The sequence below is a fragment of the Equus asinus genome, chromosome 2 (genome assembly GCF_041296235.1).
Source record: "Equus asinus isolate D_3611 breed Donkey chromosome 2, EquAss-T2T_v2, whole genome shotgun sequence".
NCBI classification, from domain to species: Eukaryota; Metazoa; Chordata; class Mammalia; order Perissodactyla; family Equidae; genus Equus; species Equus asinus.
In genome coordinates, this window is record NC_091791.1 from 88,111,060 (window position 1) to 88,131,091 (window position 20,032).

At 46.4% G+C, this 20,032-nt stretch overlaps 1 protein-coding gene across 2 annotated transcripts in view; it reads left to right on the forward strand.

The window, feature by feature from the left end:
* Positions 1-20,032, forward strand: part of VSTM4 (V-set and transmembrane domain containing 4) — a 96,655-nt gene that overhangs the window by 47,056 nt on the left and 29,567 nt on the right. For both annotated transcript variants that reach the window (XM_070493244.1, XM_044759414.2), the window contains exons 5-6: positions 4,310-4,343; positions 19,160-19,266. In XM_070493244.1, the coding sequence (XP_070349345.1) occupies positions 4,310-4,343; positions 19,160-19,266 (141 nt within the window). The remainder of the gene's footprint in view (positions 1-4,309; positions 4,344-19,159; positions 19,267-20,032) is intronic.

Below are 20,032 nucleotides of genomic sequence, written 5' to 3' on the forward strand. Positions count from 1 at the left end.
ATGGAACACTTAGTTCTCCTTCTCAGCTTTCCACATCGTGACCGAGAGAGACCTCTTGACCTGTCCTTGTAACAGTGCCGGTCAGGCAGGAAGGGGGCCCACCCCTGGGTCCTGTCTCTCCCCCCGGGGAAATGCAGGCAGTGCTTTTCCAGGCTGCAGGGCTGGCTCCCTGCCAGTGCTGGGGCCCAGGGAGATTGGAGAGCACTGTGCTTGTTCATTCTGCAAATGCGTTGGACCTTGGCACCTCGCTCGCTGCGAGTGCGGAATGCTTGGACGACAGAGCAGAAATATCCGCGGGTCCCATCTCAGAGTCTCTGCAAGGCCTGTGGGTTTGAAGAGGGTGCAGGCAGGTTGGAGGGGACTGGGGGAAAGGTCTGCCATACCTCAGAGGCCCTGACACTGCTGTAGGGTCTGATAGGATTGGGGGCATGGCTGCCTCCCCCCAGATCACCCATTTGGGAGAAGTAGTTGTGTCAGGCACAGGCCCAGGTGGGGATGGTAAAGCCTTCAGGCTGAACATGTCATCTTGGAGGTTTAGCTGTGAGGTGGGGCCTGGGAGCAGTGTGACCTCAGCTGAGGAGGCGGAGAAAGGGTGGCTCAGGGCCTGGCCCTCACAGGCTGCTTCCTATCAGGAAGGTGAGAAAAAGTCCTTTCTTTTGGAGTCTTCAAAGTCCTGAAGACGGTAAGATCATCTTAAACTGTGAACTGTGTCCTGAGATTTCCTTTCTGTGCGGGATGGCTGCCTTGCGTGGAGCCGGGGGCCTGTGGGTGGGGTGCGCTGGGTGCCGGGGTGCTGGGTGTCCTAGGATCGCCTCCCGCATCGACTCTGCACTTGAATCCTTGTCTTACAGGCTCGGATTCTGGGGGAGCCCCAGCAAAGACAGGTTAACACATTTATGTAATATGCACTGACTGTGCTGTGCATACTGAAAGGTGATCCTGGGCAAAGTCTATCCTGCAGATGCCCGTAAGTCCCACCTTTGGTGTCCAGGATCACTTTTAGGATGTCACTTCTGGTCCCCTCTTCATTAAAGGGACTAGATTCACGGCGCTGAGACCTCATAAACATCGGTCAGCAAGTGCCGCTGCCGGAGGTGCGTCGTCTGTGTCTGGCACTGACCGTCCTCAGCGGCTCCTGGTCCTTCTGAGTCAGCCCCCTGCCCCCATGGCCAACTATTCCGGGAGCCCTGCCCCCCAGCTGCTTTCCTGCTCCCTGATCTCCAGGATGCTCACCTCGCTGTCCCCGGACTGGACCTCCTGTGGGATTCTCTAGGGCCCAGGCCCAGCTCTGCCCGGCTCCCCAGGTTCTCTGAGAATGGTGTGGAGTAGAACAAGAGGGTTCTGGAGTCGGGCTGCCCAGTTTTGCCCTTTCTTGGCTGTGTCAGTTTGTTCCGGCTGCCACAGCAAAGCTGGTAGGTGGCCGTCTTCTCCTTGTGTCTACACATTTTACACATGGGCTTTCCTCTGTGCGTGTCTGTTTCCTAATTTCTTCTCCGTATGAGGATGTAACCATATTGGATCAGAGCCCACCCTAAGGACTTCATTTAACTTAATCACCTCTTTAAAAGGCCATTTCCAAATACAGTTAGATTCTGAGGTTGGGTTTTGGGGCTTCAACATTTCAATTTTCGAGGGGACATAGCTCAGTTCCTAACGCTAGCTGTGCGACCTTGGGCAAAGTCATTAACCTCTCTGGGCCTTAGTGTCCTCCGCTGTAAAATAGGTGTAATAAGCAGGTTATTGTGAAAGTCAAATTAGAGGACAAAGTTGTGGTCTTCAAATGCTTTTGCTTGCATAGCCCCGAAAATCATTTAAAAAACTACACACCCTTGAAAATTTTTTGTTGACGTGAATTTTTTTTATCGTAAATGTAAATTGTTGCAAAAGATGTAATTTCCAGAGCATCACAAATGTTGAGATCTTAAAATGAAATGGTTAAACCTCTTTTACATCTAAATGTCATAGATTTAATAACTACCTCTGTTGATTTAAAAAAAACTCCATGAATAAGTTAGCTGTTAGAAGTTTTATATTGTTCCTTTTTCTCCTGGAACTTTTGTCTTCAATCCACTTCCTTCACAAAATTGTATCCTTCTTTAATACAGTTTTTGATCTGAAAGTCCTGTATTGATCACCGTATCATACTTCTCTGTAATGTTTCTAAAAATTTAGATTAAGAATGTTTTTATTTCCTTCTTCCATAAATCTCTAGGTGTTAAATCTTTTTTTCTGGATTGAGTTATTAATATTGCACAATTAGGAAGATTTGGACTATGAGTATAAAATTAATCAAAACCACATAAATATGTTATAAATTTAGATAAATAATTAATAGTTGTAAGTAAAATTTTATTGAAAGTGTATTTTTATTGAAATGGATTTTTACTTTTACTTCATATACTCTTGTAGGAATTTGTTTAGTGATAGAATTCGGTATCAATTCTCTTCCTATTTTTTTAACAGAGGTTAGCTCTGAAATACCTCATTCGATATAAAAAGAGGCAGGAATGGCTGAAGTTTTCTTACACTGCTCAATACTTTATACTGCTTCCAAGTTATATGTCAAAAGTCATATAATGATCTATCATCAAAAATGATTTTTAATACCAGACTAGCTGACAACTAGCTTAGGTCATTAGTCAGTCCTTGTTGAAAGCAAAATGTTGGAACCCTCCCCGCCCAGGGAAGGGTTTAGTTGCCTGGTCATTACTCATTTGCCTTCTCAACACTGGCACCAATACTTCCAATCATTTCTTGTTTGATGCCCACTGGGTTTCACCCCCAGCACAGGTCTCCATGGTGCGAGTCAGGATCGGTGAGAGGTGTGTCATGATCCGAAGTAGAAAGGTGAATGAATTCTTAGGAAACAATATTATGGAAAGTGAGGATCTAGAAACTGATTTCCTTAAAACCCTCCTTCCTAAGAGGGCTTAGGGGTGTGCGAACCTCAGACTAAACGCCCCTGATCTATAGCATAAGCTTAGAATAGTGCCAGGAATGTCTGAAGTAGTCAATATATACTAGCTAAATGCAACTTATTGTTGCATCTGTGAATTATCCAGCACAGAGTAGGAGTGTGGTAAATGGAATGTGGGAAGAGTTTAAGTACTAATAGAGGTTGGACCAGATAAACCTAAAAAGCCCCCTCTAATGCTGAGATTCTGTCATCCTGGTCTGGAACTTGCATTGGTCACCTGTGTGACAGGTCATTCCAAGAGTAGAAGGTTAACACAACAGCTATTTTATTTGCTCACATTCTGCAGGTCGGCAATCTGGGCTGGGCTCAGCTGAGCAGCTCTTCTGGTCTCAGCTGGAGTCTTTCATGCAGCTGCAGTCTGCTGGGGGATCCGCCGGGGCCTGGCTACTGTGGGGCTTCAGCTGGCATGACTTGTGTCTGCTCCGTGTGGCCTCCTCTTCCAGCAGGCCAGCCAGGCTTCTTCACATGGTAGCAGAAGAATTCCTGCAACTAGAGAGAGAGCAAGGCTCAGAGCACGAGGCCCTTTTATTCTGCTTGTGACTCATTGGCTAGTGTTTCATTGGCCGAAGCAAGTCATGTGGCCAAGCCCGGAGCCATTGTGGGACAGGGTTCCACAAGGCTGTGGGTAGGTACAGGGAGGCGTGCTTCCTGGGGCCATCGATGTAACAACCTGCCACACAACCCCAGGGCCCTGTGGCTGTTTCGGCTTTCACTCTCTTCCAGGTGAACTCAGCTGAGAGCCTTAGCCTGGACTCTTGTCAGGACGAGTGCCCTGTTATTCTTATTTTTCCTCTGTAGTTAGAAGCATTTGGTTTTTCTCAAGGAGACCTGCTGTAGGGGCTATCTTGCTCCAAGATTGTTTTCCCAAGGGCCTCCTCTTAGTCCTGGAAGAGCGTTAATCAGAGGAGGAAAACCCGTTTTACAGAGAGGAGCTTCTAAGTGGAGACACGTTGGCCCAGCTTTGCCCAAGAAGGATTTCACATGGCTAAGGCAGAGCCGAGAAGTGGGGTGGCTCTGTTACTCCAGGACCCTTCAGCTTAGAGCCCAACTCACCCTGGCTTGGCTGGAAATGAATGAATGGGGTTATGTAAGCGGGAAGTCAGTGGTGTGTGGCTTCATACCTGGCTAGATCCAGGGATGGAGCAATGTGAAGTCCCTGTGGGTGTCCACGCTATGACTCTGCTGTCCTCACCGAAAGAGAAGTGTGCAAGCCCCGAGAGGTGGCTTGTGTCTGGGCAATACTTTAGTACCTGCGTTTCCTGGTAATTCCTGGAGCTTATAGATCTAAAGTGGCATTTATTTACCATGTTCTTTTTCTTTTTCCTTTCACAGTGAGACATTATTTGGTGAAATGCCCTCAGAACAGGTAGGGATATTTTCTTCCTTTCTTCAAATAAAACTCCTTACTATTTTGCTTTCTTTTGATGTTACTAAGAAATTGGTTAAATTTGTATCTTTACGTAAAGGTCTGCATATTAGACCACAGATTAACCTAAAGAATGTGTGTTCTGCATGCATTTGCATGTTTCTAGATGCCATACCCCAGCTGTCACCCCCAGAGGGTCCGGAGAATGTGTGGCTCATGCTCGCCCACCATGCATGCTGCAGGAGGCTTGGCACCTGCTGCTGGAGGGCTGCTGCCCCCGATTAGGATGGGGCTGGCAGCTGGACAGGACTACTCTGATGCCTTCGAGCATAAGATTCCTAATCCCCTCCACCAATGTCTGCTTGTCCCATGCCCCGTTATTACAAAATGCAGCCATTAGTAATATATGTGCTAAGATGCTAGTCTTTTAGCTGCTGAGACAGTCCTCAGAGCTAACATAAAAGTTACAGGAGATGTTGCAAACTCGTAGTGTTTAAAAATTTGAGACTTCTGGTCCAGACAAGATGGCATAGGTTGATTTCTCCCTACTCTTCCCTGCTAAGCACATCTATAAACCCTGGAAATAATATAAGAGCCCGCCAAAGGAGGCTCTGAAAGGTGGTAAGTAGAAAATTATGAAAGATAAAGGCAAAGAAAAAAATCTTAAAGGCTACCAGAGAAAAAGAATGCATTCCCCATAGGGGAACACAAATTTGAATGATGGTGCATTTTTTATCTGCATCTGTGAAGGGTAGAAAGAAGTGGCACATTTTTCAAGTCCTGAAAGAAAAGAACTGTCAACCACAAATTCTATATCCAGCAAAAGCTATCCTTTAGGAGTGAAGGGGAAATGGAGACATTCTCAGAAGAAGGGAAACTAAAAGAATTTGTCACTATCAGGCCTACCTTAAAAGAATGGCTAAAAGAAATTCTTGAAATAGAAGAAAAATATCTTGGTGTGTTAGGAAGGAAGGAGGAACAATAGAAAGAACAGAAATATGGGTACCTACCTAGACTGTTTTTTCCTCATGAATTTTAAAAATAATGTTTGATGATTGAAACAAAAACTATAAAACATTCGGATACTCAAGAAGAACATTGTGATATTTAAAAGTGGGGAAGATAAAGTGACCTAAATAGAAGTGAGGTTTCCACACTTCACTCAAAGTGACAGAATGTTGGTGCTAGTAGACTGTGGTAAGTCATATGTGGATGTTATAATGCCCAAAGCAACCATTAAAATAACTATGAAAAAAATACACTCAAAACACTATAGAAAAGTAAAGAAGGGATCTTAAAGTATGTTCAAGTAACATAAAGAAATAGAGGAATGAGAAGCATTGAAAACAAATAATAAGCTTGCAGACCTAATTGCTAACATACTTTTTATCTTAAGTGTAAATGGTTTAAATATATCAGTCAAATGACAGAGATTGACAGAGCGGATTAAAAAAACATGACCCAACTATATACTCTTTACGAGAAACTCATTTCAAACATAGTGATATAGGTAGATTGAAATAAAAAGATAGAAAAGGATGTAACATGCAAACAATGAAAAAAAAATCAGGAGTGGGTATACTAATATATGATAAAATAGACTTCAGAACAACGAAACTTAATAGAGACAAAGAGGGACATTAGAGAATGATAAAAGGGTCAATCCATCAGGAAGACAACTATCCTAAATGTGTGTACACATTGAACAGCAGAACCACAAAATATGTAAAGCAGAAACTGAAAGCAGAAACTGAAAGAATAAACTGGTAAATCTACAATTATAGTTGGCAACTTCAACACCCCCCTCTCAGCAACGGATAGACCTCCTAGATAGAAAATTTGCAATGATACTGAAGATCTAAACAATGCAATCAACCAACAGGACCAAATTGATAACAGAGCAAACACTCCAGCCACCAACAGTGGAACACACATTTTTCTAGCCTCCGTGCAACATTCACCATAAGATATGGTCTATCTTAGACAGTATCCTAGGCTTTAAAACAAAGCTCAACAAATTTAAAACAATTGAAACCATATAAAATGTGTTCTCTGACCACAGTGGAATCAAACTAGAAATAAAAGACAAAACAATGGCAGGAAAATCTCTAAACATGTGGAAATTAACACACTTTTAAATCATCCATGGATCAAAGAGAAGGTCTCAAAGGAAATAAAAGATATGCAGAATTGACTAAAAATTAGAATAAACATAAAATATGTGGGATGCAGCTAAAGCGGTGCTGACAGGGAAATCTATAGCTAAAGATCAAAGCAGAAACTGATGGAATTGAAAATAGCAAAACAATAGAGAAAAATCAATGAAACAAAAAGCTGGTTCTTAGGAAGCCATTGGGAGAAAATGAGCAAAATGTACACAGGCTCTCTCTGCTTTATTTTTATGACTGTATGTAAATCTGCAATTATCTTGGTAAAAGTTTCAATTAAAATTGAATTTGGATGTCTCTGGGGGATCCCGTTTACCGTCCCAACAGTCCCCATCCTTGACTGCTTTGTGTTACTCCTGTTCAGTTTGGGATCCTTAGAAACTCTGTTGTTAATATCAAAATGCAAATTTATTTTATTGAGAGTTTACACCCTACCAAGTACTGTTGTGGGAGCGTGGGACACAGCAGTGAAGGGAAGAGGCAGAAATCCCTACCTTTGTGGAGTTTACCATCCGTGAGTGCAAGTGCATACGTTTCCAGGAGAGATGTCTGACTATGGCCAAGTGAGGGGATGAGCAAGTCCTCTCCCCTAAAAAACAACTATGAAACCAAACAAAATTGACAAGAATAACTATTTTAGCACTCTGGAAAGACCAAAAGTATAAACTAAACCGAGAGGCTTTTGTACTTGAAAGACTGCTGACTGCTGGTGAGAACAGTGGGAGTCTGTGGCCATTTGGGCGCAGGCTGCTTCGAGATGCTCCCTTCCTGCTTGGTTGATGCTGAGGTCCTTGCAGGGCAGGGAGTGCCATGGACCACCAGCTCCTCTATTGTGGTGGAAGGGGCTTGTCTGACTTGGAGCAGTGTGCAGTGCCCACATTCAGCAGCACTGTCAGTGGAAGTGGCAGCATTAGAAGTATTGATCGGGGAAGCCCGATGACTCTACTAGCCTTGGGTTTTGGTCCCTGTTGGGCAAGCGTATTTCTGGCTGAGGCAACATGCATGTGCCGTGGAGAATGGAGAACGTGTAAAGGTTGGCAAAAGATGTACCATAAAAACAGTAACAATAAGAGAGGTGGTAGCTAAATTAATATCAGATAAGATATAACCTAAAACAAGAAATATTACTAGAGGCAAAGAAGGAAATTTCATAATTATGAAGGATCAACACATCGGGAAGATATAACAATTATAAATGTATATGGGCCTAACAACAGAGCCTCAACAGACGTGAAGCAAAAACAGAAAATTGAAAGACGAAGTCGATGATTCTAGCATAATAGCTGGAGATTTCAATGCTCCATTCTAATAAATGATAGAATACCTGGACAGAAAATCAACACAGGCACAGAAACTAAGCAATCTGATCTGACGCATGAGAATACTTTACCCAAATGAATGCATGATACATTCTCTTCAAGTGTGCTTGGAACATTCTTCAGGATAGACCATATTCCAGACCATAAAACAATCTATATAAACTTAAGAATTTTATATGTGTAAGAAATCATGCAAAGTCTGTTCTCTGATCACGAAAGAATTAAATAGAAATTAATGACAGAAAGAAATCTGGGAAATTCCCCAAAGTGAGACTAGTTGGATGTTTGAGTGTGGCTTGGCCTGTGGGCCTCTCTGCTGTTGGGCTAGCCCACAGATTGGCCCCTGGAAAGACTGCCTTGACTCCTCTGCACCCCAGGACTCTGCAGGGACATGCTTGACCCACGAATCTGGTAGAAAGCACCTTGCCGATTTGCCTTTATCTTCCTCCTGAGAACCTCGTGCTGATTTGACTTAGCGCAGCCCAGGTTTCTTGCTGTGGGGCCTGGTTGGTGCACTGGTCAATCCTTGCCTTTAAACTCTGGCTTTGGGCCTAAATGGCGCTGTGCCTCTGCAGCCCAGGCCATTCCTTCTGTCATGCCAGAGGGCTTCCAGATCCCGCTCCGTCATTGGGGCTGTAGCACGGGCGGCTGGACCTCTGCAACCTCAAGCTGTGATGGAGTCACGTGTCCTTCTCTGTCTTCTGACCACTTCCTCCTAAGGGAGAACAGGCAGAGAGCACAGGGCCAAGGCAAGATGCCGGGAACGGAAACACTCTGGCAGGAGAGAGACTAGGGGAGGAGGTCACCCGCTGGCGCTGAAGCTGCGGTTGCCCCGAGGGGCCTTCCCCAGGGACGGGGCCAGACTCTCGGGAGTTCATGACTCGCTGAGAGAAGTTCTAACAGAAGCAAAGCAAGTCTCATCTTGAATGTGTGTTATTCCTGAAGTCGGAAGTTGCCATCTCCTGGGAGGAGTGACCCTGACCTTTGGAGTTGGGAGACTGTTCCTTTCTGGGGACAAAGCGTTCTCCCAGAGCAGAGAGCTGGGCCGAGCGAGCATCTGAGGCTTCTGCGAGATTTGAAACATGCCCTCTCCGGGGAAAAGAGCCATGACAGCAGCTCCACTAGTACATATGAAACTGCTCCAAAAGGTCCCAGAAAATGCCACCAGCTGCATGGACTTGTGACTCATTCCCGCCCTGTGACACCTCTTCAGTGGGTTCACATCTTTCCTTCCTGTAGGTCAAGTTCAGGAATGTTGTTGAGAGGATGTACGGGGCGTTGAAAAGGTGGTTCGCAGCCAGTGCGTTTCCTGATATTTCGCTTGACCTCTTCTTCCGGATTTGAGATAGTAAAGGACTTGCGAATGGGGGAAACTGAAGTGGACACTGTGCTACCTGTGCCCATGGCCGTTACCCCTGAAGTTCCCCGAGCTTTCTTCACGTTTCCGGGGCGTGCACTTTCTCAAGGCTCCATAGGGGCACAGACTATTTTGTGTGTTGGATAAATTACAGGCACAATCTTACTGTGGTTTGTGGGCTTAGTTGAAAGTGTTTTTCAATCTTTTTGAGTCATCAGGTATATTTAAACATACCCCGACAATCAAAGGATGGGATCGAATTAATAGTGACTTGTTCAGGATCTTACAGTGAAGGCACAGATGTGATTTCAAAGATATGTGCTCCGAACTTAGACATGTAACTGTTTGCGTCATTTTTATAGTATTGAATAGTAGCAGTGTTACAAGACGTTTATGCCTTCTGTGAAAGGCAACCTGCTGTGACGGTTAAAGGCTCTGGGGTCAGGCTGTCTCCATTCGAATCCAGGTTCTGCCACACGTTGCTGTGTGCCCTTTGCTAGATTTTCAACCTCTCTGATAAAATGGGGACAATAATAGACCTAGCACATAGTGGTGTTGGCAGGTTGAAGTGAGTCAGTCTGTATAAAGGGTTTCCAACAGTACCTCCTAAATGGTGAGCTCTATGCAAATAGATCTCTTGTTCTTCAGTCAATACTTACTGAGTGATTCTTCTGTATTGGACAGACCGCAAGGCCTGTACAGCAAGGGTGAAATGGCACAAGTCTAGTGGGAGATCTAGAGAAGTCAAATTGTGGCGGTGGCCGTGGCCTGCCCACAGAGATGGCCTGGACACCCGGTGGAGGTGGTTTAACCCTGTCCCAGGGGCCTGGGTGGTAGGCAACGCTTCCTGGAGGTGAAATTTGGGCCAAGTCTTGAAGGATGAGTGAGAGTGTTCCAGGAGGAGGGCTGGTGGAGGGGGAGGCAGAGCAGATGAAAGGCCTGGGGCCTAGAGGAGCGTGTCCATGAGGGAGGAGCCCTGGAGATTCAGGGCAGAGCAGCAGAGCGGAGGCTGGAGAGGGCGGCAGGGCCCGATGCCAAGGGACGGCAGTTGTCATGGTAATAACAACAGCCAAGCCCCCTTTCATTAGATGCCACATTCTGAGCCTGGTAGGACACACACCATCTTCTTCACTTCCCGCAACACCCCCGTGAGTGGGTACCATGTTATCCCCGTTCTGCAGATGAGAAACCAATCCAAGAAAAGTGTGGATGATGGTGAGGTCTCCTCGCCAGGGAGAGGGGGAGCAGCGAGGGATGCCAGCCAAGGCTACCTGGCTGCCGGGCTAGTGCCCCGTCCCAGGCGAGCTCAGAAGCTTGGATTTGATTGTGCGCGCTTCAGTGTTGGCATTCACACGAATGAACAAGGAAGAGGCACTACCGAAAAGTCAAGGCAGTGGAGGGAGAGGTGGGAAGGTATAGCTACAGATGCTGGCGACGGCTGCAGCTGCCCTGCATCCCCGTGACTTTGAAGAGTCCACTGGGGTCTGATCATAGGCATCGATCGGTGAGTGCCCTGACCGTGTTTGTTGGTGTTTGGTTGGCTTTTAGCCCAGTGTCTGCTGAATGGCTTCCCCTCTGCCCGCATTCGCCTGAGCAAGTGGGCTGGCGAGGGCAGGGACGGCAGATGTGGGTGTGTGTCTCCTGGCCTCCCTCTGGCATTCCCAACATCACTGCCTTGCTGTCTTGTCCCCACCTCACCCCAGTGCTCAGGCTCAGCATCCTTCTTCCTCAGCCCAGGCAGGTGCAGGCCTGGGGAGGACAGGCCTGTGAGACGGGGCCGTGGGTGGTTCCTGGCAGAGTGTAAAGAACCTTCCACCTGGATTCAGACAGCGTTGGTGTCAGTTTGAGCCGTGCTACCTGGCAGCTTGGTGACCTTGGGCCAGTCACTCAGCTTCTCTGGGGATGTTTCACCCTCCACAAAATGGGCACAAACTTGCCTTTGTCCCCGTCGCTCAGGGTGGTTGCGAGCACTTAGTGAGGTAACCGCGGCTGTGGACTGATTCCTTGCAATTACTCGCCGTGTGCCTGTGCTCTGCCGCGGCTCAACACTGCGGGGTTATTTCTAATCCTCATAAAAACCCTGCGAGGCACCTGTTAACCTCTCTAGACTAAGAACATGAATAAAACCACCGACTCTTAGATAGTGGCCCTTTGGACTATTTACAGACCTTTCGATTCCAGGCGACAGAAAAGCCAGTTCAGATGGTCTTACCCAGCAAGGGACTTTGCTGACTCTCCTAACTGGGGACGCTGCAGGGGGCGGGCCTCTGGGTGACCTGATCCAGGGGCCCAGGGTCGTCAGGGCAGTGGCTTCCATTCCTAGCCCTTCTCTGGGCAGTGTTGCCTCCAGGGGTTAACGCGTCCTCAGGCCGGGTCGGCTCCCCTTGGGAAGGGAAAGATGGCAGCAGGTGATTCACCTGGCCTCATGAAGGAGTCCTCTCTCTTCCGAACCAGTAAACACAGCTGCACCTCCCTGTTCGCGGACCAGCCTGACCCAACCACTATGGCCAGAGAGTAAACTTGTGCTAAGCAGGGGCTGGGGTCGGTCCCACCAAACGCGTACTCTCAACCCTGGGAGGCGAGGGTGGAAGCTGGGCAGGTGACCCCGGTGACCTCTCCCTGCCGTTATGATTATGACCCACTGCTAGGACACCACACGGAGCCCCTAAATGTGAATGAAGCACCTCCCCATCTTACCAGTTAGCCTTCAGAGTTTTGAACTCACAAACAAAGCCGCCAGCCTGGCAAAGCCTCTGTGTAGACTTCACGGAGTGGGCGGAGACTGTGAAGGAAGGGCTCCATCAACGGCGCCCAGCAGAATCTCTCGGTGATGTAAACCATTTGTGATAAAAGGCCAGGGACAAGGAAATACCCTGGCACTTCGTCACAAAGGAGCAGCTTTTATGCTGATGCTGTTCAGAATGTGTCCGCAAAAAGCCATAGGACGGAAGCAACAGAAGATAATGCATCATGACCCGCGAGGGTCGGTCCTTTCTAGGTGCACCAGCTCCCGCTCCAGTTGCAGAGAGCTCTGCCTGTATCTGGCTCCCTATTCAAGGACCCTGAGAGCAGATTCTGTAACAATAATAATACTGGTAAGGTAATAATTGTGTTCACTATGTACCTGACACAGTTCTATGTGCTTGACAATATTGCTCATTTGTAAAAAAGAGTCATTTCAAGGGAGTCACCGTGAGTGGCAGGCACCATTCGCCCATCTTGAAAGTGAGATTCTGCAACTTTTTAGCAGCTCCTGGCATGTGGTCCCAACTGACCTTGTGTATTCCAGTGGCAGGAGAAGCCCACGGAGCATGTACAAAAGCCTAGAGTGTAATGTCGGGAGATTTGCCCTGTTGGCACGAGTCCTTGGGTTTTATCAGTGGCAGTTGACCTGGGGGCGGGGGGGGGTGGGTACTTGTAATTGCTTTTTTTCCAGCTTTATTGAAGTATAATGGACTGTAATTGTTAACGACAGTGAGTTGCCACCATAGTTATTGAGGCCGTGTTCCTCCTTCAGGGTTCCACATTGATGTCACAAGGTTCAGGTTGTGGGGTGATGAGTGTGCTGCATGACATCCTGGAAGAGGGACCCTGGAGCTCCTTGGAAAGGAACGAATGAGTCCCTCCAGGTATCCGTGTCAGGCATGCTCATTGTCCGAACTGAGATGTGCAGGCAGGAGGAAAGGAAGCACGTGGATGTTGCTGAAGGTGAAACGGATCAACAGAAGCAACGACTTTCAAATACCGTGTGGAGGAAGAAGAGCCCAGGAGGAGGCAGCTCCAGGAAGCAGGCCTGGAAGGATGCTGGCAGGACCACAACTGACACACCTTCCTTGGCCGCACTCACCAAGGGCTTTCTGGGTCGGGTTCTTGTCTGACAAACCACACTTGGCATCTGTAGCCGACCCAGTTCTGACCACAACAAATCCCTTTGCTGCACGTGACTGCTGGCTTTGTGCCCAGGGACTAGGAGCATCTACTCATTCAGAACCTAGTCATTCAACAGGAAGCGAGATGAAACAGGCCTCAAGGAAGAGTTTTAATTCATACGTTGCATGTTGAGGCGCAAAGATTGTCCAGGACCAGAGGGAATGCTTGGTGTCTGGGGCATGAAGGTCAAGTGTATGAAAGCCCCTTGGCCCGAATGGTCAGCTGTGTCTCTCTAGCACATCCCTTCCCAGAGAGAGGCAGGTATGGCTGATGGTGGAGGGGTGAGGCCTCATATGCCACAGGCGCTGTGGTTCAATGTGAGGGTGCTTTGATCTTGCGTTTAGTTATGAAAGCAAAGTGTGGCTGGGTCTCTGATTCTTAGTTACAATTATGTCCTTTCTGGGATCAGCTCAGTTTATGCTGTTTTAGTATTTCTTTTTCTACTCCCAATGTGCTCAGCTCTAGAGTCAGGCACAGGATTTCCACATGGCTGGCTCATCCATGCCCACCTCCATTTTGGCCCCTGACATTGCTTATTTCAGACAATTTCCAGGAACAGACTTAGGCTCCCCTCCTCCGCTGCCCACTCTCAGGCCACGATGGCCCTTGGTCTTGGGCCCCAGCCCCAGCTCCTGCTCCCAAGACCCCGGCAGGGGTTTGAGCAGTTGTAACAGCAGGAAACTCCCCACCCTGCATTGAATGCAAATTTAAAATGCAGTGGAATGCTGATATTGCTTTCCGGTTCCTTCTCCTTAGGGAGCTGGTTTAAGCCTGGAGCAGCTGTTGTGGATCTGGCTGGATGACCCTCTTCCTGTGCTAGTTTCCTTGTTCTCTGCTGTCAGGGCTGGGCCCAGAGTCCTTGCTTCAGGGCCAAGGAGGCAGGCCAACCTGGATCAGATCCCATATCTCCTGCCCAACTGGCGATCCTTGGGAAGGGCCTGGACCTCTCTGAGGCTCTGTTTTCCCATCTGGGAAGATCCGAGATTACGGATATCAAGCAAATTTCACAGCGCCTTGCACGGGATGGAGACAAACAGAGCTGATATTAACTTTAGTTTCTGCAAAACATGGTTGCTCTCAGTTTGTTCAGTGCCTGACAAAATCCAGGTTGCCTGCTTCCCCTGGTACCCTGGGGCAGCCAGCCATTGCTCAGGGTGTAGCCTCTCCCTCCTCCTTACCTGCCTGGTCTGTCCTGCCTTGATGCTTGTACAGCACATATGCTGTATCTCTGGCGATGGGAGGGTACACTGTACTGTCTTGAGCAGAAAGATTCCCTGATCAAGGCTGAAGTTGAAACTTGCAGCCTTCCCCTCAGGACTAAGACATGGCATCATGAGATACCCAAATGGCAACGTTGTTCTCCCTGGGTAGCACTGTGAAATGTCCTAGACCGCACCCACATGAGGGAGATTAGAGTCAGTGCTGTTTCGACATTTTGTGCCCCACCTAAGTTAGGCCACGCTGTCTCAATCTGACCATCACAATCACCCTGTGAGGTAGGTAGCAAGGGTATGCCTCCCCGTTTTACAGGTTGCAGGATGAGGCCTAAGGAGGTGAGGGACTTGCCCAGGGTCACCTCTTTAGTCAGAGTGGGACCAGCTTTAGTGCAGGCCCCTGCCCCTTGTCCAGCCCCCATTCACTGGATCTGGCCACCGTGTGCCACGGAGCAGAGGTGCCTAACCTTTGTGGGACAGAGACGCCTATGAGTGGCAGCCAGGCCAGAACCTTGTTCGTGTCACAACAAGGGCCCCACATGTGTGCCTCCTGCCCTGCCCTTGCTGGAGCCAGAAAGACAGCCCTTTTGCCCACAAATAACATTTCTCTCCAGTCGCTCAGCTCTCTAATTTAGACAGAGGTTCCGGCCTGTTTCCTCTCTTTCTTGGTTTGACTGGCTCCAGCCATGCTTGCTCCCTGGTGTCAGAGACAAAATGCAGTCCTGTTCCAACCCAAGATGCAGAATAACTTTCTTGCACTTGAATCCTAGAGTGGATTTTCTCAGTCCAAAGTTCCTCCCAGCCCTTCTGACTCAATGGGAGCCGTAAGATTAGGAGAGAAAAATTGTCTATCGTATTTCATTGTGGTGACTCATTGTATACGAATTCTCATTGTTGAAGTATGAATTGGAACTAAATTTAGTTTAGTGCAGTTTTACTGTTTTGAAGGAAAATGGTGATGACAAAGCATATCTTTTTCAGCTTACTCAAAGCCCTGGGCCTGATGGCATAAATTCATATAAATGATGTCCCCAAACTTCCATTTTATATTAAAGAGCTAAACAATTAAATTCAAGAGAAGAGAAGAGGAAATATTCTTTGATTTTGTAGGGTGTGACGTGTACCTGGGGAGGATAATCCAAGCTCAGAGGCAACAGACAAAAAGAAAATAGTGAATGATTTTAGCAAAAAGAAACAAATGACTGTGCCTTTAACAAAAAGCCCAACTTCAAAGGGAGTGCAGTAAATGATTGCAGTAAACATTTCAGACTGATGTGAAGGTGCACGCAAATCTAGAAGAAAAACTCAAGATGCTAATAACAGCAGAAGATGTCCATACATCATTCATAAATGAGGAAACACAACTAGACAGACACAGGAAATGTTCGTCCTCACTAGAAATCAGAGAAATGCAAGGAAAAGGGGATCCCATTTTTCTTCATTAAATGAGTAATTTCTTAAACTGATAAACTTGGCCTTAAAGACAGTGAAAACATAAATGCCCTCACCCGTTGACGAGTGGCTATAAAGTAGTACTAATCTGTCAGAAATCATTTTGACAATGGGTATTAAGGAGCCTATAAATCGATCCTCGTCTGTGAACATAGTTCCAGCTCTAAGAATGCAACCTAGAAACAAAAGTCTGAGAATGGAAAACCATGGTGCAGAAATATATTTATAGCAATGGTATTTATGTATCAAACTGGGGAACAAATTAGATGTTTCGACTTCAGGATTGGCTAAGTAAACCGTGCCGTATCTTCTCACTGGAATAATATGAGGATGTAACCATACGGAAAATGTTGATTAAGTGAAAAGAAGGGTGCAAAATTGTAATACAGTATGATAAAAAAAATAAAAACCAAGGAAGAATTGAAAACTTGTCTCCACACAGAAACTTGCCTATGGAGTTGTATGGCAGCTTTATTCATAATTGCCGAAACTTGGAAGCAACCAAGATGTCCATCAGTAGGGGAATGGATAAATAAACACTGCTGCCTCCAGACAATGGAATATTATTCAGTGCTATGAAGAAATGAGCTATTAACCATGAGAAGACATGGAAGAACCTTAAATGCATTTTGCTGAGTGAAAGAAGCCAATCTGAAAAGGCTGCCTACTGTATGATTCCAACTATGTGACACTCTGGAAAAGGCAAAACTATGGAGACAGAAACAAGATCAGTGGTTGGCAGGGGGAGGGGGATGGGAGACATGAATAGGTGGAACACAGAGACTTTTTAGGGCAGTGAAGCTATTCTGTATGATACCATAATGATGGTTACATTATACATTTGTCCAAACCCATAAAATATATAACACCTAAAATGAACCCTAGTGTAAATTGTGGACTGTGGGTGATAATGATGTGTCAGTGCAATGTCATCAATTATAACAAATGCACCAGTCTGGTGGGGGCTATTGATAATGGGGGAGGCTGTGGGGGCAGGGGTATATGGGCAATGTCTGTACCTTTTGTTCACTTTTGCTGTGAACCTAAAACTGCTCTAAAAAATAAAGTCTATTAAAAAAATAAAACAAAGAAGAGGAAAAAGACTAGAAATATTTACGAAGGTTGTGTTTTGGTTATGATACACTTTTTTTTTTCATCCCCACGTCTGTAATGACCATTTTAAAACGTGGCAGGCATTAATTTGTAACGGAAAGGGAAAAATAAACATTTCAAGCGTTTAGAAAGTTACGAAATGAAGTTGTCCAAGTGGTTGTGTAATTTAAGTAATTCTGAAAGTGTCTTAGCCCTTGTTTTTTCTCCTAGTGGTCAGAGTTTTGTAAACGCACATTCCTTTTGGCTATTTGTGAATTTACACAACTGACCCTGTGCTCTAAAGCTCTGGCCAGTTAGGATTTCTCTTCCCAAGAAAAATAAGCCATCTTTGGGGAATCTCAGTGCGAACTGTATTCTTGGAATTTTTCCCACAATGTTTGATTCAGTCTTCGTTTATTTTTAAAACTCTAAGACTATGTTAGAATAGCCTATTTTCTTTTATTAAATACATGTAGGTATTTATTTGTGTTTACTGTTTTTCAAAGATTATACAATCATGTGGTTTAATAATTAAAGTAAAAAGTTAATTAATTTAAATATATATACATACAGTTATAATTCTCCCTGTCTAGTCCCCGCTCTGTTTAGTCCCTCAGCACCTCCATCCTAAGGAACCACTGTTTTCAAATTCTTGTGAAGATTTCCAGAGTGTCTTTATGCACATGTATGGAAATACTAATATATATTCTTATTTTCTCCTATTTTTGTACAAAAAGTAGTGCATCTTACACATGGTCCAACATCTAGCTTTTTCATTTAACAATGAAATAGCTTCAGAAATAGCTTCTTCATTCCCCTTTATAGCTGCAGAGGCCCGTGTGTGTGGTTTGTGGATTTCCCATAGTTTACTTTGCCTGTCCCCTGCTGATGGACAGTCGGATGGTTTCTAATTGATTGCTGTTGCCAACGGCACTGTAGTGACTCATTTCATTCGGTGCAAGGACATCTACTGAATAGGTTCCCGGAAGCGGAAGTAAAGCCCTTGTCGTTCCCATCGCCCGAGTTACCCTGATTGCCAGGGTGTTGTCCACCAGCAAGGGCGCGCACCGGTCCCAGCCATACTGTGAGTGCCTGAGTCCTCACACACCTGCCAGAAGAGCGCTCTGCCTCCAAGCTGATTGACGCCGTTCTGATATGTGGAGAAAGGAATGGCAGTGCGCTTCAATTTGGATTCCCCTTTCAGGAGGGAGTTTCAGCATGTTTGCATAAACGGTTCACCGCCTTCATTCATTTTAAATATTAGACAGTCGATCCTATTCTTATGGATTTCCAGAAATCCTTTGTGTATCAGGGAGTTAGCCTCTTTCGGTAACTGTGCCTGCTTGGCTGGAACCTGTGCCCAAGGACGAGAGTCTGAAAGGAGTTTCCCTTTGGGTTGCTGGAACCAACAGGATGCATTTGAAATAAAACTGATGGCCACTCAAGAAAGTGTGTGGACTGCATCCCACCTGCAGCATCAAGAACAGATTTCACAGGCCAGCCTGTGTCTGCCCATTTCATGTTAGCAGCTTGCTAACAGTGTCACTTATGGTAGGTCATTTAGCATCTTTGAGTCTTGATTTGCTTACCTGTAATGTAAAGCTTATCAGCCCCATCACTTTGGGTTATCATGGGGAATACAGAAAGAATCTGATACTACAGTGATTCCGCGGGGCTGGATAATTCTCACAGTGCTCCTCAGGGGGAACTCATTCAGCCTTCACTGAAGGTAAAAATACCTCAGGAGAAGAAAGCGTGAACCGTCCTGGGGGGTCCCTAGACACTCCCAGGTGAGCAACCCAGCATTTTTTCTCATTTGCACAGAAGGTGCTCTGTTTTTAGATTGTGAACCAGAAAGACATGTGCAAGGGAACTTGGTTTTAGGAGAGCTCAAGCAGAGGTTTCTTGTGGTGTCTTAATACCCTACTGGTGTTGTAGCCAAGGCAGACTCTGTCACCAATGAAACCAGGTGGAAACCATCAATCTATACATCCAGAAACAATGCAGACAGCCTGGCCCAGGGTCTCTCCAGGGATTTTTGAACTTTGAACAGCGCACTATAAAGCACTAACTAGCTGGTCTCTTCGTTCTTATCTTAGCCAAGGGTCAGTGCCAGACCTCCAGACAGCCCTGGAGATAAGCACAGAGCAGTCAGCTCCTGTCCAGCTATAAGATGACCTTTCCTTACACTATTGCACAGGGCGCATTCGGAAACTATTGCTTCCTTTCCTTTTCCCTGAAACAAACTTGCCTTTGCCTTCACGAGGACCTTTTCCCTCTACAGCTCAGGGGAGACCGTCACCAGCGTGACCAGCTTGGCCCCACTGCAGCCCAAGAAGGGCAAGAGGCGGAGGGAGAAGGCTGACGTGCCTCCTGCAGTCCCCGCCAAAGGTAGGGCTAGCCTTCCGTTTCCCACGTGGTAACTACCGTGATCGATCCAGAAGTGGGTCTGGGATTTGCTGCGGGATCAGGACAGGGGGAGTGGGCAGATGGAGGACATGACATGCAAGGATTACGTGGTCTAGAGAACCCCACCCAGATTCTGGTCATGACTGAGCCCCGCCCCTGGGGTGGGACTTTGGGTGGTGCCATTGACCCAGCATGGCTTTAACGGGGAGGTGGGGGGTCAACATCCACCGACCGATTCCAGTGTATTTCACTTTGAACTATTAACACGCTCTGCACGTAGTGAGATGGGGCAAGGAGGTGTCAGCATCTTCTTGGTTCATTCCAGGAAAAGAAGGCTCTCTGATTTTTCTAGAGATGTAAACTAGGTATGTAGTTTATTTTGGATTTGTTCTGGGGATAAAAGGGGGGTTATTCTTTGATTCCAGTTATGACTTAGAGCAACATAAGTGTGGAAGGTGGGTGTTTCTGGAGGAGAGGATTGAACACGGCTCAGGAGAACTAAACTGTCACTAGATAGTTCCTAAAACAACTGTCGCCAATTTAGGAGAAGTCCATACCTCAAAGAAGTTGAAAGATAGTTGGGAATGCAAGGATTGTCCAGGTGAACAATTTAATAACAAGACAAGACACAGTTTATCCTTCAATTGGAGCTTCGCAGGATGTCCCCTAGGGACCCCGTAGGACACCCTGTGGTAGAAGCCAGTGGTGCCAAGACTCAACTTGCATCCAGTGGACGGAAGGGGTGGGA